Source organism: Ammodytes marinus, assembly GCF_949987685.1.
Source record: "Ammodytes marinus genome assembly, chromosome: 16".
Taxonomy (NCBI): domain Eukaryota; kingdom Metazoa; phylum Chordata; class Actinopteri; order Uranoscopiformes; family Ammodytidae; genus Ammodytes; species Ammodytes marinus.
Window position 1 is genome coordinate 26,312,644 of NC_137220.1, and position 17,198 is coordinate 26,329,841.

Below are 17,198 nucleotides of genomic sequence, written 5' to 3' on the forward strand. Positions count from 1 at the left end.
GACTGCACAATAGCCTACAGCTTTTTTACATTTTTTCCCCACTGCTCTCTTTGTTGTTACATTAAAATGTGTTAATATGTATCTCATCGATGGTAAACAGCGCTGGCTGGAAGTCACGTGTGCTTCTCTCCCGTCAACGCTTCGTCAGTCTGAGCGCTGATTGGCTAAACCGTTCGGCTACTGCGTGACCTGATCTCTGATTGGTCTTTGGTCCCCTTCACTCATTTTGTTGTCGACGCCCTCTGATAATGCAGCATGGGCGAAAATACCAAAGTGAAGATCTACAGCTGAGGAAGAAGACCCATCTACTGTCAACAATTTTAGAAGATTGAACAAAAGGTGAGCTAACAGATACCTTTAGGATGAACGTATTATGTAGTTAAACGACGTGGTGTTGTTTAACAAACTAGCAGGATGTGGCGGCTAGGGACGGCTAGCCACCTGGACGCTGAGATGCTAAGCCACATTGCAGTAGTGAGGCAGACTGGAGGCTCTCGCCACGTTAAGTTAGCTCGCTGGCTAATGTGCTGCTGCCACTGTCAGGCGTGAAAAGACAAACATTGACACAGTGTGCAGCAGGTAAATACCCCAAATCAAACGCTGAAAAGCGAAGGTGTATGTCGAAGTAATAACGACGTCTTGATACCAAACTTGACAACGTTCAGATCGACATGAAGGTTAGCCGTGATAGGAGTTAGCAACCTAGCAGTTAAGCCATGATGACTGGTCGTAACAGTTGACTCCAGCTGGTGTGCAGAGGCGCCCGGCTGCTGCTAGTGTTCATACTGACTATAACGAGCAAGGAGAATTTGGAAGTAGGCGAAATGTGGCAGCTAAATGGTAAAATCAAGCGAAAAACGATGCAGGGATTTGTAAAAGTGACAGCGATAGTTGCGTTGCCTTCAGGTGCTTCCAATAAAATCCAACCGTGGCACTTTTAGTCCACGAGTGAACGCTTGTGATATCAGGGTACACTTGGTTGATCCAGCAAATGTTACTATGTCTTCTTCTAATAATAAATGAGTCATGTTTCTAGACCCTATCTGCTCTATGTATCCGTGCAAATGTTTTATTTTTAAAATCGTGAAATTTCAATTCACATGGTGCACACTGCTGACTCGTGTTTTTTTTTTACTCGTGATTACAATATTTTCGAGAAGCCTTTGAAGTAATCCCCATGTCATCTACAGTAGGTGAAAGTCGTGACTTGGTAAACGGTTCAACCACTTATGGACATGATAAACAAAAAAAGTTAAAATTGGCATTAGGCCTGCAACTTCATTTGTTATTCATGTGCTGATGTTTTCTCTATTTATTGAATATAAAGTACGTTAAAATGCCCACCAAAAGAGACGTCTAAAGCCGGTACGAACACACACACTGCACTCCGCGGCGCGTGATCATATTGGGTCATATTGTGTCCGCCGCCCGCCGCCCGACCAGAGTAGCCTTCTCCTACTCTGGGGATATGCTGGCGCTGGTGCTAACCGGTGCTGAGATCACCAGTCTGCTGTGCTGATGGTGCTTTACCCAAGCTAACTGGTGCTAACTTGGTTCATAAAGCAAAACTGATAGCTGTACACAGCAGGCAACAGACACAGAGGCTATTCACAGAACGTATGGGAGCAAACTGTGACTATTATGTTTTCATCCATCTTAATTTCCTCTGTCAGTCGTCCCGAAGCGAGTGACGTCGGGAGGAGCTCAACGCTGATTGGCTATCGCGGCGCAGCCGGCGGCGAAAAGTTCAATATTTTCAACTTCTGCGCGCCGCCCATTCGCGCAGCGGCGCTCGAAATACATTGACTTTCTATGTAAACTCGCCGTGCGGCGGTGTGCAGTGTGTTGGCTCCTTTTAAGGTTGAAACAATAAAAAATAAATAAAAAAAAGGGCAGAGAAGAGAAACAACCTGGCATTTTAGAAGCTTGAACCAGCCAATGTGTTAGAGTTGAAAAGGGATGAAACAATTAATTGTCGGCTAATTGATCATTTCAGCTCTATTCAGACCTATCTCTATCCACTGTGGTTGGGTAACGATTTAATGGAAATATGTTTGCTCCTGAAAAGATGACAAATGTTTAAAATACTTTTAATTTTTTTTCAAATGATTTGTTTTACTGGGTGGCCGATTTTCATTGGCTGCAACACAGCGTTGTATTTACAAGGTCACTTCTGATTAGCCAGTCTTAATTATTTCTCTAATCTAAAGGGATACACACAAATAAAGACTTTTCAGGTCGCCTGCACTGTCAAGTCAAGTGTCATTTTATATGGACGTCGGCTGGGTGGAAAAAATACACAAATAAGACAAATTGCAAGAACAACTCGCTAGGCCTTTCAAATGAGTGTTTAAGAATAATGAAGCAGGTAAGACATTTTTGCAGTTGGACAATTCCATAAAAATGTCTGAACTACCACTTTCAAAATCTTATTATTGTTATGTATTGTACTATATGATGTGCTGCCAATACATCTTATCTATAATGAATATTGTCTGTTTTTGTCATAAACCAAGGAAAATGTCCGTTTTAAGTAGACTTGTGATTGCACAATCAGATGTATTTCTATGAGTTGAAGAAAATATTGAAAACATTGAAAACTTTGTTGACTACCTACAAAGTATGAGGCAAGCAACTTATAGTTTTAAAATAAAACAGTGTAAGTCTATAGGAGACGACAGTGGAACTGTTCTTTTCCATGTAAAAGTTGTAGCCATCCACAAAAGAAGGTGACTTCTTTTGTGATTTATTTTTTTCTGACGTGAGAAGCTGATCTCAGATCTCCCACAATCTTAAAATCTAAAGACATCTCACATTATCATACTCAATGTGAGCTGGAGTTGACAGTTCTCCTTGTCTGACCAGTCACGCTACAAGACCATCAATTGTATCTGTGCATGAATATTAGCATGATTGTGCGTGCGGCCTCACCTAACATTCATGCATAGATATATCATTACAGCTGAATAGCTGCACCAGTGTGAATGATCACTTTTAATTGGAAGATTTCATATCGTTTTTCATTGTCAGTGTGGCTGCTCTAATGTTTCCTAATGGCAACATAAGCACGAGAAAAGTTGCAAAAAACATATCATAATCATAATCATATCATGCGGTGTTAGTGATTCTGGTCAGTTTATCAGCATTGCTGCCAGGTCCTGCGGTTGCATCACTGCAGTCAGCTTCTTGGTTGTATCCCACGTGAAGGTCAGCGTACCCTTGTGCATACAGTGCATGTTCAGCCCTCCTTCCCTCTTGTGATGTCACTGGCCACTCTGATGAGAACCGCTTGTCAGCTGTCGTCACGCCTTTAGTGTAGTACTGTACCATCCACATGATGTCATGCTTTTCACAAGGGTCCATTGTTTTAAAGGCACATCAGCTGCATCCTCACACATTGAGGCACTAGAAGACTGAATGATTGGTTCACTCACTACTAGGTCAGCATTGAACACATATTGCCAGCCCTGCTGCCTTTTCCCCTCCTGTAGAAAGAAGCACGTCAGAAGTCACTAGGCTGACTCTGGCAGACAGTTTGTTGTGGAAATGTGCACACACTGTTATCTACACTGGAATAGTGAAATGGCTCTTTTTAGTGCACTCAGCTACAGTGTATTTAAAGGGACAGCAGATGGCCAATGCAAATCATTGTTTTGTTACGTTTCAGCCTTTTTTTTCCTCTTATATCGCTGACAGGCCAGATGACAAAGTGTAATGATGTACAGCTTTACCAATTGAAATTGCCAGTTGGTGAAAAAACTGAATGAAAAATTATGCAAGCGCATTGTGTGATTTAAATGCTCTCCTATCGCACACACACACACCCACCCTATGTCACCAATGTCTAATGTCTTGTATAACTGTGGATACAGCTGCCAAGACCCCGGCTGGATCCTCAGATGCACTCACTCTTTATATCTCTGGATATGTGTGACCTGTCTAGTGCTTTCGTGCGCAGTAAACAAGACAGTTTGAACAATTTATGACCCCCGACGCTCAATCCCACTCTCTCTGCAGTGATGTTCCAACAATGCCGATAGTGGATAAACTCAAGGAGGCTTTAAAACCTGGCCGCAAGGAGACGGGGGATGAGGGCGACCTCAACAAACTGCTGGCCTCCTCTGCCAAGAAGGTCCTCCTGCAGAAGATAGAGTTTGAGCCTGCCAGCAAGGGCTTCTCCTACCAGCTGGACAGCCTGAAGAACAAGTATGTCATCCTCAATCCCAGGAACGAGGGCGCGACGGGCCAGAAGGCCGGCGAGCCCACCCCGATAAAGAGGCAAGGTAAGCTATAAATTGATTTCACATTTCGATAGTGTCTCATAACGGTAGGACTTGCACTAGCCCTTTAAAAGCTCACTTCCTGTTTTCTGCCATATAACTGTTGTGCATTGACCTTCTCCTGCTTCAGTCTCAGAGAACGTGGTCGGGGGCCAGAGCGATGGGATCGCCGCCCCACAGAAGATGCTCTTCCCCTGGAACAAGCTGACCCTGAAATGGGAGCGCGTGTACAGGGTGGGAGCCGGCCTCCACAACCTGGGCAACACCTGCTTCCTCAACTCCACAGTGCAGTGTCTCACCTACACCCCGCCACTCGCCAACTACTTACTGTCAAAGGAGCACAGCCGTGCCTGTGAGTACTCCAGTTGAGCTCCTGAACGCTGCCAGACTTGCAGCAACTTGCGCTCTCTCTAAATTCACTTGTGTTCTTGTCTTATAGCTACACACCCACACATATAGTTTGTTTTTAAAGTTTTGGAAATGACTCTCACCCCCCTGCTACTGTTAGCCTTTGTGCAAACACATGTGGCTAACTGTCACCGTGGAGCGCCAGCCAAAGCAGCTGCAGATATCAAAACGCAAACAGCTGCTTCTGTTGGCCAGTTTCTTCACGCTCCCAAACATTCAGCAGACTACCATTCATTGACCTAATCTCTTTAACAAGCCAAGAAAACAAAAGACTCATTGCCCCTCAAAGTGTTAGCGCTGCCAGTTTAATTATAAAACAGCACCTTAAAAACACACACACACACACAAAAGCACGACAGTAGCTTTCTACATTGGTCCAGACCAGTGGAACCAAGCTGCATTATGCTAAGCCTGGAGTTAGTTTACATTTGATCAAGACTAGTTATGTTCTGTGCAGGTGATGAAGGCACTGAGATGCCATGATTTTACCCTTTTGAACAATAGCACCATTTTTTATTTGCCTTTTGTGTTATGAGACACACAACTGGCTTGATGCATACACAACCTGCAGTCCACAGTTCTCCAAGGCAGTTCACAGTAAAGATTCAGACACTGTTTCATGTGATACGAACAGCTTGACTTTTATTTTTTTTAAACCCATTATTTTCTTCAATTCTTACCTTTTTTAAACCTACAACAGATTAATGAGCATGTTGCTTGTGTCACTATGCCTTTTTAAAAGGTGGAATCATCGACTCTGGAGAACGCTTCTTGTCAATCCCCTTCTTCTCAAAATCAGTGAATATCTCCTCACGATCCGCTACTTCTGGAACCCATGCTCTGTAAAAGGTTATGTAAACAACAGGGGGGCCTACCGTAGCTAACAAAATGCCCATTTACAGAGCCTAGGGCCTAGGCTGTGTATTAACACTGGATTTTTTTTAGTGCAGTACACAGTACTAATAGGTAATGGATCACGAGGAGGTATTCACTTCCTTTTACATCAGTATTCCTGTAAATCCTATAAGCCCTATTCTAGCTTTCATCTCTAATCTAATTGGTTTTTCCTTCTGTATTTTTAATGTGAGTATTTTTCTAAACACAACACATCGACACATTCCTGTCCTTTGTATTTTGCGAGTGACTACTGTTGTTGTCTCCTGACCTGTTTTTTTTTCAGGTCACCAGTCAGGCTTTTGCATGATCTGTATAATGCAGAACCATATCATCCAAGCCTTTGCCAACACAGGCAACGCCATCAAGCCTGTCTCCTTCATCCGAGACCTGAAAAGTAAGAGCCCTACCTCAACCGCTTTCTGTCTGAGCAGCTTGTGCTCAATGTAGCTTTGTGTCAGGAGTCACGGATGCATGTGTGTGTCCTTACGTGACCACAGCCGGTGACTGCAGTGTAGCGGTGAGACTGCCGGCTGTGAGGTGGGGGATGTAGCTCAGTGGGTAGGGTGGTCGACCCGCAACTGCAGGGTCGGTGGTTCGATCCCCCGTCTCCCCCGCCACATGTCCAAGTGTCCCTGGGCAAGACACTGAACACCTAAATTGCTCCCGATAGTTGGCTTGCACCCTCCGTGGTAGCGGCTGCTATCAGGTGTATGCATGTGTGCTCCAGTTGTGAGTCGCTTTGGATAAAAGCGTCTGCTAAATGACATGAAATTGTAATGTAATGTGAATGAACACACCATGTAGAGAGTAGGCCTGAGTCTTACACCTTGACATGGTGAGGTGCTGTGCTGTAGTCTGTGAGGTGCTCTCTCTCCTTCCCTACCTGCATGTCTCTTCCTTATGTGCTGCTGCAACCATGTCTCCACCTCCCTCCCTCCCTCCCTCCCTCCCTAATGCCCTCTCTTTCTCCTTGTGACTGCGGGTTGAGAGATGAGCAGCTTTAGCACAAAAAATGGTACAGTCCTCCTTTTTCCCCTTCTGTTAAGCCAGCACTTGGCAAATGTACTGTTCTGCCCCCCAGGATCTCACAGCTGGGGGCTCACAACCAAAAATCAAACCATCCAGTCTCATGAGTTAAAGCTATAGTGCGTAACTTTTTTCATATAAATGAATGTCAGTTACATCGAATCCACCGCCAAACGAGTTGACAAAGTTGATAAAGCCGATCAGCTCCACAAAACTCTCTGGTCACCCCCCAACACTGGTGCAGGAGCTCAGAAAAATCCCAAGAAGAGCCCAAGAAATGTTTCAGTTGTTGATTACTACTGCTAAGAAAAACTGCTAAGAAAACGACAATGTACAGCAGAAGGTATAAAATCCATGCACAATCGCAAAGGCTAACCTCATGTAGATGCACCGACAGTGTTGTTGTAATTACTCTGAATTCCTCATGGGGCAACATGAGTTTGCACAATAGCTTTAATAGTTCATATCTTCGAAATATTGGAGGAACAGAAAAGGACATTAGAGCTACAGTGTCTTATTTCCCCACTTAGGGGTGATGGGAATGCAATGCTGGAAATGTGGCCATGACTGCGATATGAGTCTACCCCCCCCATTAGGAAATAACAGCAAAGGCAAAGTGTTTAAGTGCTACATTATCTCTAATGGGAGACATTTAGATTGCACAGGCCTACTGACTGTAAGCTTTTTATTGGGTCATTTTCTGAGAATAAACGAGGCACTAACCTTGGAGGATAGATGTTGGTGCCAATGAAGGTGTACTACTTTAACGTTAACCCTTACACATTAAATGAACTATCTTCATTGATTCATGCTTTATAATATGTGCTGATGGGCTGGATTACCCATGTGTAAAAGCCATCAATCATAACCTGCTATTCTATAATGCTGACTGTTAGGAAGACGGGTCTAGTTGCCGTACTTGCTTTAAAGAACACGTTTTGTGCATCCTCCATTTCTGACAGCTAGTTGTCAGGTTGGTGATTTTCTTTTGGTCTTTTTTGTGGCTACGTTTTTAGAGACGAGACATGTTGGGTTGAACAAAGGACACTTAACAAGGCTTCCTCTAGCTGCCATACTTTTTTGCTTTTATCGTGAGTGGTGATTGGTGCTTTCAATGTTTTAAGATGGATGCGATCGTTAAATGAAATGAAATCATGAAGTGATCACACAGCTATAACATGCACCTTTGTCTCCTACAGAAATTGCCAGACATTTTCGCTTTGGGAGCCAGGAGGACGCCCATGAATTCCTGCGGTACACCATCGATGCCATGCAGAAAGCCTGTCTCAATGGATACCCCAAGTAAGGTCTTTTGTTATTGTGTGTTAAAAGGCAGCTCATGGTGTAGTGGTTAGAGCGTCCCAACCCCCACCCCCCCTTCACAGCAGACCCGGTTCGAGTCCGACCCGTGGTCGTTTTCTCTGCATGTCATTCCCCTCTCTGCCCAATCTCATGTCAGTTTTTCTGCTCTATCAATAAAGCATTGAAAATACCTTCAAAAAATAATCTTTTAAAAGCACATTTTTATCAATTATATACAGTATATGATGATATATTATATCAATACACATTTTTAAAGCATATTTTTCTCTGTTTCCTTTCTCTCTATAGGCTTGACAGGCAGACCCAGGCCACGACACTAGTCCACCAGATCTTTGGAGGTTATCTCAGGTCAAGAGGTATAGACTTTGTTCCATACAGAAATGTAGAAAACTATTGCCTATAGGGCTTTGCACTTTTATGAATTTTTACATTTGTTTGCGGTTGGTATTGTGTTATTGATCCCATTACCAGCAGACTAGAACTCTCATTGTCAACCAAATATATACAGCTCCGGAAAAAATGAAGAGCCAAATCCAAATGTTCAGTGTCTCTTGTTTTACTCTTTAGAGGCATATGTTTGGGTAGAATGAACATTTTGATTTTATACTATAAACTACTGACAACATTTCTACCAAATTCACAATAGAAATAGTGTAATTTAGAGCATTTTCAATAAGTTATGTATAGATAAAGATTTAAGAAAAATCCAGACTGGTCTCTTAATTTTTTCCGGGGCTGTATAGTATAGTATTGCGGTTCTGGCTATTGTGTACACTTTTGTCTTTTTTCATGGCTTAGGACGCCTGGACTGGAAGTCATGTTACTAATGCATTATTTTGTTAAACTTTAAGAGCTATTCTAAAATCTGGATGTGGCTTTACTGCAGCTTGTTAAATTGTCAGTCTGCTCCGGTCACTACTGACACTCAACTCTGAAATGTAAATATTGAGAACAGTGCTAAACGTAAAGGAATTTGCTCTCAGGTTGTGTTCGGAAAGCCCTACTAACGTCTTCCCCCCTACATACTCAACATCTATATACTATATACTACATACTGTCTACTTAAAGATCGATTGTGTAAGCAAGCAATAAAGAATTTCTCCTTCTTCTTCTTCTTAGACGATTTGGGCCGTTTAGACACTGTTTAGTGTATTACCGCCCTCCACAGGTTAGATATAGAACTAGATTATTTACATACAGTCCTGTGTTGTGCAGGAAATGCAGAATTGTAAATAAAGAATTAAAAAATAAACGTCCTTGTCGTGGGGCGGTTGAGTAGGAAAAGTATCCAATCGATCCATACCCAAAATCTTCCCGGAAGTTGGTACTAAATCCGGGGATTTCTCGCCTACCCAAACTCGCATACTCAAATTGACGTCAAATTGAGTATGAGTAGGACGTTAGTACGGCTTTCCGGACACAGCCTCAGTGTTTGATGTGAGAGTTGGAGGCGGTTGTTTGAGCTTTGTGGCTGTCTGTTGTTTACAGGAAGTGGAGAAGAGCCCTGCGTGACTTGTTTTAACTTTGTCTTTCAGTCAAATGCTCAATTTGTAAAAGTGTGTCGGACACGTATGACCCTTACCTGGATATCGCTGTGGAGATTCGGGTACGTTACACAAGATTAAGATTGTTGTTGTGATTTTTACATTTTATTGAGTGTTACAGAGGCACAGGTAGATACACATACATAAAGGACAACAGATTAACATCATACAACCAAACTCCAAAGAACTTCAACACTGCCAACAGAAGGCGAGGAAAAAAATTAAGAAAAACTTTCAAATAAAAGTACAAAAAAATTAGGCTGTGCATAATGTGTGTGTGCGCACAAGCAAATGAATAGAGTTGAGCCACGGGTTATTATCATTTAGGTCCATTGATGTATTGAAGAATTCTTTTGTTTTTTTGAACCCGTTTCTGTAGTTTCTGTTTTTCTCTCTCAGCAAGCAGCAAACATCGTGCGAGCCCTGGAACTGTTCGTTAAACCGGACGTACTAAGTGGAGAGAACGCCTACATGTGTGCCAAGTGAGTCTGAGACTTTATAAGGAAATCTGCAAGGCATTGAAAATAGATTATTATTATTATTTTAAATTTTTTGCATGACGTGTCACAATTCTCCCCCCCCCTCTCTCCCAGGTGCAAAAAGAAAGTGCCGGCGACGAAGCGTTTCACAGTCCACCGAGCGTCTAACGTACTGACTGTCTCACTGAAGAGGTTTGCCAACTTCAGCGGAGGAAAGATAACAAAGGTTAACAGAGAATTCTCCCACTATTTAATGGTTCGTAAAAGATGTCTTCCCTCTCAACGATCTCACATTTTCTGACTTTCTCTACCCCCCCCCACCCCCACCAGGATGTTGGTTACCCAGAATTCCTCAACATCCGCCCCTACATGTCTCAGAGCTCGGGCGACCCCGTCATGTACAGCCTCTATGCTGTTCTGGTGCACTCTGGCTACAGTTGTCATGCCGGCCACTACTACTGCTATGTCAAGGTAAGACAACCACCTCCTCTGACACAGAGATATGGACAATAAAGGCAAACTAATAACATTGGAAAGAATATTCCACTACATCTGTGTAGACTGTGAAGAAAAATCTTGACTTTGTCGAATTCTAATAATTCCTGTCAATCAATATCTGCAGTACTGGTAGTTTCTAATGAACTAAGTCAGCAGCTGCATTTTTTATTTATTTTTATCATTCGATCTGTTTAAATGTTTTAAACTGTACCGCACTGTAAATTGATAAGAGTTTAAAGCTAATGCATGTATAAGGTTAGAGTTGTAGTAGGCAGTTTTGTCGACTTCATTTAAATCATCTTTTTTCTTGTCGCCTCGTAGGCAAGTAACGGACAGTGGTATCAAATGAACGATTCGATGGTCCACTCTAGTAACATCAAAGTGGTCTTGAACCAGCAGGCGTATGTGCTTTTCTACCTGAGGTAAGAAGAAAGGGATTAAAAAAAAATTGTTGACTTTTCCTCCTGAATATGTTATTAATTAAACTGTTAATTTATTCATTAATTTAAGGATCCCTGAAAGCAAGAAGAATGCAGATGGACAGAGCTCCAAGCAGGCCATGTTGCACCCGGGGAAGAATAGTGAACAGATAAAGAGGGCCAACCTAAACGGGCCTCTCTCCTCTCCGCAGGTTACAAAGGTATTAGAACCAGATGACAAGGATATGTGGACTCGATATGTGTCGCTAGTGTGTTTAAAAAAAAAAATACAATTCTTCCTCTTCAGAAACTTGAGCCTGCACAACTGCGTAAGATCCAGTCCATGGACGGTGGTCTGGGCCTGCCCGTCTCCAGGAACGGTGTCAGCTCTCAGCCGCCTCCGGCCAGACTCTCCCACTGGACATCGTCCTCCTCCAACGGCCCGTCCAAGCCTCCAGGAGGACCCACGGTGATCGAGGAACCCTTCAAGAAGCTGAAGAAGCCCTTTCCCCAGCCGCGCAGCACCACTCCAACCCCTTCCAACAACGGCTTCGGCAGGACGGAGGGAGACAGAAAGCAAGGCGGCGAGGGCAGAGGCATCGTAGCGTCTACCTCAATCAAATCTTTGTCTGACTCTTCCTCCGCCGACACCAGTGACTCAAAGGTAATATTTGGCCAAGCCTAAAGCACGGGACAAACAGCTCTTAACCTCACAGGCTGAATCAAGGCCGTTTTCTAATTGGTTTTATTATCAAAAGTATTCAGACATGTCATTGTGATCTAAACCTACCACTTATTGCGTGGAAAATAGATCTGATGGCTTTTTTTATCGATACAGCTATGTTGGCTAAAGCTATGAAAAACCCTGTCATAAAGCTAGTACTAACTATTAAAGTATGTCAAATGGCTAACACATACACACAGACTTTTATGGTGGAGGTTAAGGGGATGTCTTTTGATTGCCTCGTCGTTGTCGTTCAGGACTCCGTGGGCACCAGAAGTGCGCCGGTAGGAGAGACCCCCTCCACTCCCAGGAAGGGCTCCAACGGGGTGTCGTCTCCAGCCAAGAGCGTGGAGCGCTCCCACAGCACGGAGGAGCAGAAGACCTCTAAGATAAAGACCCCGGCCCTCAATAACATCACGTCTGAAGCCACTAGCACCATGTCACCTCCGCCTGCCAAGAAGCTGGCCCTGTCGGCTAAGAAGGTGAACTTCCTTCATATACACAGCAGCACACTCCTGTCTTAGGGAAAGCTCATGATACATGTGTTTCCTGTTGCCCTCAATCCACACTGCTGTCCCAAATGTTATCATTGATATTCACTGTCTCTCTTTGTAGTTTTTTCTGCTTTACACAATGTGATATTCCTCCAGTGTGCCCGTCTAATCGACCAAGTGGTAGCACTTAGCGTTTGTCTTCTTTTCCTTTAATTTGTCCTTTTTTTCTAACCATTTCTAATTCTTCTCTGCCATACCCTTTCCTTTTGTTTTTCCTCCCTCCATCTTTTCCTGTCATCCCTTTAATCCTTCCTCTTTTCCTTATTTGATTCTCTTCCTTATTTATTTTAATTTTTTTGTCACACTCATGGCTATTTTTTTTAGACCACCAAGTTTTTATTTATGTCGATAACTGCAGGCTCGCAGCCGGAGTCAGAGCAGCATTGATGCTCCGCCCCATTTGCCACGCCAGCTGTCCAGTGACCCCACGCATCCAAATCAACCCAACCGCCACAACTTTGCCTCACCCACTCACCCTCACAGGTATGAAGCCCATATGATAGGCACAGGAAAAATGCATATTTGTTCATCTTAAAGTAAAAATGGCTTATCCATCTTCTCTCTTGTTCTTTTCTTAGAGCTGGTCCATTCCATTTAGCTAAAGTCCAGTCATCGCAGCCTTTTGCCCACTTCAAACAGCAGAGCCCTCAGAAACAGTCCCTTCACTCGACACCGCAAAAACCAAACGCCAGCCTTTCTCTCAAAACCAACGGGCTTCACAGTCCCGCCCCAAAGAGCCCAAAGTCTTCCACCGACCTCAGAGGACCAGACGTCAACAGCCCTCCAGCTCCAAAGGCCAGCCAGAAGAAGAAGAAGAAGAAGCGGCCGCATTCTGAAGTGGAGGGCGACGACACACCAGTAGCCGCCCCAGCCACGGCCACGGAGGAAGCCAGCCTCACGCAGGAAGCCAGGAAGAGGAAGAAGAAGAAGAGGAAAAAGAGAAAGAGGGACAATGAGGACGGAGAGACAGCGCAGGAGAGGGAGTGTGTCCCTTCTCATCTGGACGCAGCGCAGCAGGAAGAGGACTGGGGTCAGGGCGGCATCTGGAGTCTTACATCCCATCCAGACACAAAAGAGTCTGAGCAGGCTCCTCCTCCGCAGGCAGCCGCCCCAACCTCCACCCCGACACAGGGCCAGTCAACCCAGAACCAACAGGGAAATGACTCTGTGAAGTTGAAAAAGAACAAGAAGAAGAAAAAGAAGATGCAACTAGTGGAGGACCTGCAGGACAAAACTTCAGCAAGCGCGCCCTCAGAAAGGTGGGCCCAAGTTTTATGATTCCTCTTTTCTTGCTTGTGTGTTTTTGTTGATTTTTGAGCTCATCATTTGGAGGCACATGACTCAGTTGTTTCTATAACAACCAAAACTCCCACACAAAACCTTTGTAAAGTAAATTCTACTCTATTACTTTCCCCCCCCAACAGCATTTCTGAGACGAAGGCTGCAGTGGTGGAGAGCAGTACAGATTTGATCAAGTTGAAAAAGAAACTAAAGAAGAAGAAGAAGAGGCTAAAAGAGGAGGTGGGACTGTGGGAGGAGAGCAGACGCTGCTCCAACGGGCAGACGACTGAGCCTGAAGCCCCGCCCCCTGCCAAGAAGAACGCCACAGAGAACGGCAACATAAGTCAACAGGACGCAGGTATGTTGCCGTGCACAACAAGCATTCCTACTACGCAAACTACATATTCCAGAGTCACCGAGGTGTCACGGGTAACTTTGTTGGTATAAAAACTCGACCTGCGCATGCGTGCGACTGAACATCCAGTGCCAAAACACTGCCTCTGGCGGTCATCCGGAGCTCATAGAACCGTAGTTGCATACGTAACTATCGCTTAATTCATTATTTTTTTCATTTTAATTCAGCCACAGTGGTAATGTGGGACCGCCACGTGAAGGACGGCTACAAGCGCAACCATGCACCAGCAGCTGACGTAGGCGCTTCAGGAGACGGCCCAAAGCGTGCTGCCCCTGTGGCCTGGGACGGGAAGAAGACCAGCGAGGTGGTAGAGGAGCTGCTCAAGAACGCCTCAGATAAAGCCTACGGAGCCAATGGTGAGACACCGAGTTCCCTGTGGATGTCAGCCTTTTGTGTGGCAAAACTTTGACCTGATCTTAAGGGGGAAAAGTGTTCTTCTACATGTTTTTATCTTGTTTTTTGTCTTGTCTTGTTTAGTCCTGAGTTGGGACGGAGAAGCCTCTGCTATCAGTAGAGATGCTGTGGAAGATGTCCGCCAAGCCAGGTGGGACACGGTGATCGATGAGTGGGATGAAGACTTTGACAGGGGAAAGGTGAGGTAGAAAAGAGAACAAGGATAGTGTCAGCCTAAAAGTGACTGTGGCTCTGGCCCCCATCGCCGCTGTGCCCTCTTATTCATCCTCTCCCCTCTGTTTTTGAACAGGTGAAGAAAATGAAGAACTTTAAAAAAGAGAAGTGGAGAAGCGGCTGCAGCAGCATCTTCCAGCAGATCCAGGACCGGCGCAGCAAGTGGTCTGTCACACCCGGAGGAGGGAAGAGGGTTTTCGGGGTCCGTCGCTGATAGTCCAGGTTGCTGTTGAGGTCATGCTGTACTGGACATCTAGGCAACAATACTGTATACCAAACTTCTGTACCTTTCTTCTCTTCTCTTTTTTTTTTTTTAAATATCTCTTTTTTTATTAGTTAAGTTTAGACCCAAATACTCAATTTAGATAGAGCTAAAATCGGCACTTAAAGCCCCATCCAATCTCAAATTTTTAAACGAACAATCAAATGTTGTGTTCAGTAACTTTGGCCCAGTGGGATTTGACGACTCTTTTCCCTATTTCTTTTAAATTCAAATACCACTTCAGTAAGTGGCTGCTCAAGCTTTTTGCTATGCATGCGGTATTTATCAGGAACCCCTTACAGTTATTCCTTCCATGTCAAAAGAAATGACTGTATGTTGGCATCCTTTTGAGCCTTGGTTATTGTTTCAACAAACTTGAGCTACTATGAGTTAAAGTGTAGTTTATTATATTTGAAAGGGTGAAAGCTTAGAATAAGAAAGTATATTTATCTAATTATAACTGTACACACTCTCGGAGCATACTTTTGCAAGACACAAGGGCTCGGTATGCTGGACATTAAGAAACGTCACCTTTTTCTTTTCTCCTGAAATGATTCTACACCAAATTATGAAGGAAAAAAAAAGAGTTTTCCTATTAAACAACATTATTTTAAGATTTCCGAATTTTTATTTCATACCTTAATCCGCCGTCATTTTATTTTGCTGCAGTGTCTCTGCCATGTGGCTTCTTTTTAAAAGGACCAAATTTTGCCTGCTTATTGTTGGTAAAATGAAGGTTTAAATTTGCCACTTTTTTTCTTTTCTTTTTCTTTTAATATGCATGACGTCTGAACTGGTACAGAATTTAAACTACGGGGATTTTTGTTTTAATTTCTGCTATCTTGGTTGTGTACTTTTCCCTCCCCCGGAGTTTATTTCAGATTTTAATGTCTAAACATCTTAAGAACCCAAAAGAATGCTCTGCTGATTTTGTATGAACACTTCAACTGTTTGTGGAAGCACACAATTGGACGCCATAGGGTTTCATCATATTTGGTTTCAACGGTTCCTTTGGATGCTATTGGTTTCTGACAGGTCACATGTGCATTTGCAGTAGTAGAAGGTTGGGTCGTTGGAGGAACTCTTGATGGGAGCAGTTTTTTTTTTCTACTGTGCTGTGCAGCTATTTAATTATGTAGCTCATCTCACTATTAGAATTCACCCTTCACATTCTCTGTAACAATCCTCGCCAACAAACTGTTCTTTACCAATGTACTGAAATAAAAGGGGTTAACATTTTATACTGCAGGCACTTTGTTAGAATGGGACTGCCACATTGCTAATTTCATTTCCCCCTTTTACCGTATATATCTCTATGCAACTTTTCTGCCACTCATGCTGGTCACCTAGAAACTGGGCTAAAGACTCAGGAACCCAGACTGTCCCCGTATCCCATCCTTTGACCCTGATCAGATTCCTCCCCCTCCCTCTATTTCACCTCAGACTAGTTCCTCTCGCTGACCACCATGTTGCATCCTGCAGAAAGTCTTTTTATACAAAAGTATATCAGGTGTGGAAAAACCATGGGATCACCTCGCGCCAAATCCGGGGCACAGATGTGTAGAGAAAAAAACAACGTTATAACAAAAATGCTTTTGCCAGTGTAGTAACACTGTACAGTCCATCTTGTGCTACCTGTCGCCCTCTCTCAACAACGCTGTAAAGATTTGCCCCACGCATTTCTTTTCATTCTAGAGATGTTGCCTTTGAATTGGCTATTTAAAAAAAAAAGTATAGGATTTAATGTTATAAATATATCATTTAAAGAAGAAAAAGACACCGATCTTTAATGTGCTACTAATACTTGGGATGAGTTGGTTGGATGTTTAAGAATTAATCTGAAAATGTGTTAGTTCATTTGTATGTAAAGAGAGTTGTCTGTTTTCATCCAGGACCTTTCCCTACGTCACTGTAGTGTGTACAGTACAAGAGCGGCTATACGACAGCCTCATAGGATTGTTTTTTGTCCCACTATGAAATCGAAGTAGGTTGTGACTCTCAAATCGTGACGCAAGAGGAACAATTGCCGGTATGAATGGACAGTCCACACGTTTGCATTAATGGTTCTATATTTCGCACCACCTTTTCTGACCAGGTTGGAGCGCTTTCATAATGAAAGTGGCTCTTGCCACACTATAGATAACTATTAAGGTGCAATAAAGTTGTGACTTTTGTGAGCTGTGTGTTTTTCTGTCATCTTCTATCTTGGTTTATTTTCTTGTTTGTAATAAGATATCACTTGATATAATGACAGCAGCACTGTAGAAGTGATTTTGAGGGAATCATTACTCGAGTCAAGTACAGAAAGTTACTGTTCAGCCAATTGCGCTGATTTGGTTTACTCTCACGGTCCTCAATGCATTCTTTTCCACTGTTAAAGTAGCCGTTTTAAGAAAAGGGGGAAACCTGAGAAAGAGTAACCTCTGTTCCCTTACTGTTTTTTAATGTCCCCAGCTCTATA

General features: G+C 43.5%; 1 protein-coding gene across 1 annotated transcript; it reads left to right on the top strand.

Annotated features, from left to right (window-relative positions):
• Nucleotides 1-233: 233 nt before the first annotated feature.
• usp36 (ubiquitin specific peptidase 36) lies at nt 234-16,914 on the top strand. The gene is made up of 20 exons (XM_080044322.1): nt 234-339; nt 4,018-4,283; nt 4,411-4,632; nt 5,869-5,979; nt 7,811-7,913; nt 8,223-8,290; nt 9,470-9,540; nt 9,878-9,960; nt 10,072-10,183; nt 10,288-10,428; nt 10,777-10,877; nt 10,966-11,095; nt 11,182-11,538; nt 11,856-12,080; nt 12,511-12,635; nt 12,731-13,411; nt 13,577-13,791; nt 14,016-14,204; nt 14,326-14,441; nt 14,552-16,914. The coding sequence occupies exons 2-20, from the start codon at nt 4,031-4,033 to the stop codon at nt 14,687-14,689; spliced, it is 3,441 nt and encodes a 1,146-aa protein (XP_079900448.1). The 5' UTR covers nt 234-339; nt 4,018-4,030; the 3' UTR covers nt 14,690-16,914.
• Nucleotides 16,915-17,198: the final 284 nt, after the last annotated feature.